At 41.8% G+C, this 2500-nt stretch overlaps 1 protein-coding gene across 1 annotated transcript in view; it reads right to left on the bottom strand.

Moving 5' to 3' along the window:
• PPP2R1A (protein phosphatase 2 scaffold subunit Aalpha) overlaps positions 1-2500 on the bottom strand; it is a 29595-nt gene that overhangs the window by 9926 nt on the left and 17169 nt on the right. Inside the window, exon 10 of the mRNA XM_056543124.1 lies at positions 1694-1867. Within this exon, the coding sequence (XP_056399099.1) occupies positions 1694-1867 (174 nt within the window). The remainder of the gene's footprint in view (positions 1-1693; positions 1868-2500) is intronic.

The following is a 2500-nucleotide window of genomic DNA, read 5'->3' as shown; positions in this document are numbered from 1 at the left end:
GGAGCACCTGAAAGCTGAACTAATTTATGCAGGAAAAGTCATCAACTGCCGAGCCGAGAAGTTCGTGACGAATCGAATTTACTGTAGGTTCGCTCATCTCTAGAGATGACCATTAAAGGGGTACTCCACTGGAAATTATTATTATTATTAAATCATCTGGTGCCAGAAAGTTAAAACAGATTTGTAAATTACTTCTATTTAAACATCTTACTCCTTCCAGTACTTATCAGTTGCTGTATGCTCCAAAGGAAGTTGTGTAGTTCTTTCCAGTCTGACCACAGTGCTCTCTGCTGACACCTCTGTCCATGTCAGGAACTGTCCAGAGCAGGAGAGGTTTTGCTATGGGGATTTGCTTGTACTCTGGACAGTTCCTGACATGGACAGAGGTGTCAGCAGAGAGCACTGGGGTCAGACTGGAAAGAACTACACAACTTCCTGTGGAGCATGCAGCAGCTGATAAGTACTGGAAGGATTAAGGTCTTTAAATAGAAGTAATTTAAAAATCTGTTTAACTTTCTGCCACCAGTTGAATAAAAATAAATGTTTTCCACAGGAGTACCCCCTTAAAGCTGGACTCTGATAATAGTTGCGCTGTAATGGAGAGGACAACTATGAGTGGTTTCTGCAGACTTATGAGGAAGTTTTGTTACTTTTTCTTGACCTAATATATTTAGGAAAACTTTCTCATATGTCCCCTTTTAAATATATAAAACTTCAACTCAGGATCCGGGTTAAGTATCAGTGCGATGATTCTGCGATTGTGAGGTACAATGTGGCGGCTGCGTTTATAACAACCTGTGCAGACATACATACCGTACTGTAACCGCATACATAAATTTTTTTTTTTTGGGACGTCAATGGGAAACGCACATGTATACAGTTCCATACGGGAAAACTTACACGGTTTTTACTTTGCACATGCGCATTTGCATCCTAAAGTCCCCACCCAAGACCCCTCCCATTAAAAATGGACAATATTTTCAAAAACGTATGTTTTTTTCTATAAAAACAGACGGAACTGTATGCATTTTTAAAAACAGTATACAGTTAAAAAAATGCATACGGTTTACTTTTTCCCATGCTGTTCCATCCGTTTTTTCGCCATACGGTTTTCTTTAGAAAAAGCAGATTGAAAACAGTATGGCAAAAACGTGATGTGAACCCAGCCTAATACTGTATACTTTTTTTTTATTTGAACATGGGAGTCAATGGGAACCATACAGACCTGTATGTGCGTACGGTTCCATCCGGTTTGCACCATACGTTTTTTGACTTTTTTCTTGGAGTTTCAATCAAGTGAAATTTTTTTCAAAATGGAGTGAAAAGTTAAAAACATATACGCTTGCAACCGGACATCATTTATCAAACCGTATACGAGTTAAAATTTGTACGCGTTTTGATACAGTTTAGTCCGGTTTTGAGGAATCCGTTTTTCATCAAAAACCTGATACGGGAAGTGTATTGCAAAAACGTGGTGTGACCCCAGCCTAATGGGTCCCTAGAGCAGAAGCCTCCCCAGTCATCCCTGCACTACATATGGATGTTATAGAAGGGATTTGCTGTATTATTGATCATTCATTCTTGGTCTGTGGACAGTTTTACACTTTTTTTCCACATCTCTACTGGATGCTGGCAGCTCATAAGCACAACAGGTTAATTTCACGACAGAAAAGGCCAGAGACGCACTACATACCAGCTGCCCGGCGAGAAGAGGCATGTACTCTATAATGGCCAGACGCACGCGCCACTTGGCATCTTCCGCCAGCTCCACGATGGCCGGCAGGAGAGACTGGGAGAGCTGCCGGATGCCGATAACCTCGTTCACACAGTCCAGGTTGGAGATGATGTTGAGCCGCACTTCTGGACACTGCGGGGAGAGATCAAGAGGAAATGAAGCAGCTGAGACACAACAAAGCCAACAAGGCGGTAAAACCATACGCTCAAATCCGGCAGGTTTGTTCTTAAAATAGAAACAGCTTGTCTTCCTGTTTACTGACTTAACAGAAGACAGTGTTAAGATGGCTGAAGACCCTATTGACTCACAATTCCACTTTTTCCCAACTGGGGCTCCTCCAGCTGTTACAAAACTACAACTCCCAGCATGCCCGGACAGCCTTTGGCTGTCCGGGCATGCTGGGAGTTGTAGTTTTGCAACACCTGGAGGCACCCTGGTTGGGAAACACTGCCCTATTCCAACAAACTCCATACATGATAGTCAACGGGTACTCCTTTGGAATTTAATTTTTTATTTATTTTTTTTTTAAATCAACTGGTGCCAGAAAGTTAAACAGATTTGTAAATGACTTTTATTAAAAAAAAATCTTTACCCTTCCAGTACTTTTTAGCAGCTGTATGCTACAGAGGAAATTCTTTTCTTTTTGAATTTCTTTTTTTTGTCTTGCTCACAGTGCTCTCTGCTGACACCTGATGCCCGTATCAGGAACTGTCCAGAGCGGCATAGGTTTGCAATGGGGATTTTCTCCTGCTCTGGACAGTTCCT

Source organism: Hyla sarda, chromosome 10 (genome assembly GCF_029499605.1).
Source record: "Hyla sarda isolate aHylSar1 chromosome 10, aHylSar1.hap1, whole genome shotgun sequence".
In the NCBI taxonomy this organism is placed as follows: domain Eukaryota; kingdom Metazoa; phylum Chordata; class Amphibia; order Anura; family Hylidae; genus Hyla; species Hyla sarda.
The sequence above is the reverse complement of the archived record's forward strand: the minus strand, read 5'-3'. Positions and strand labels throughout refer to the sequence as shown.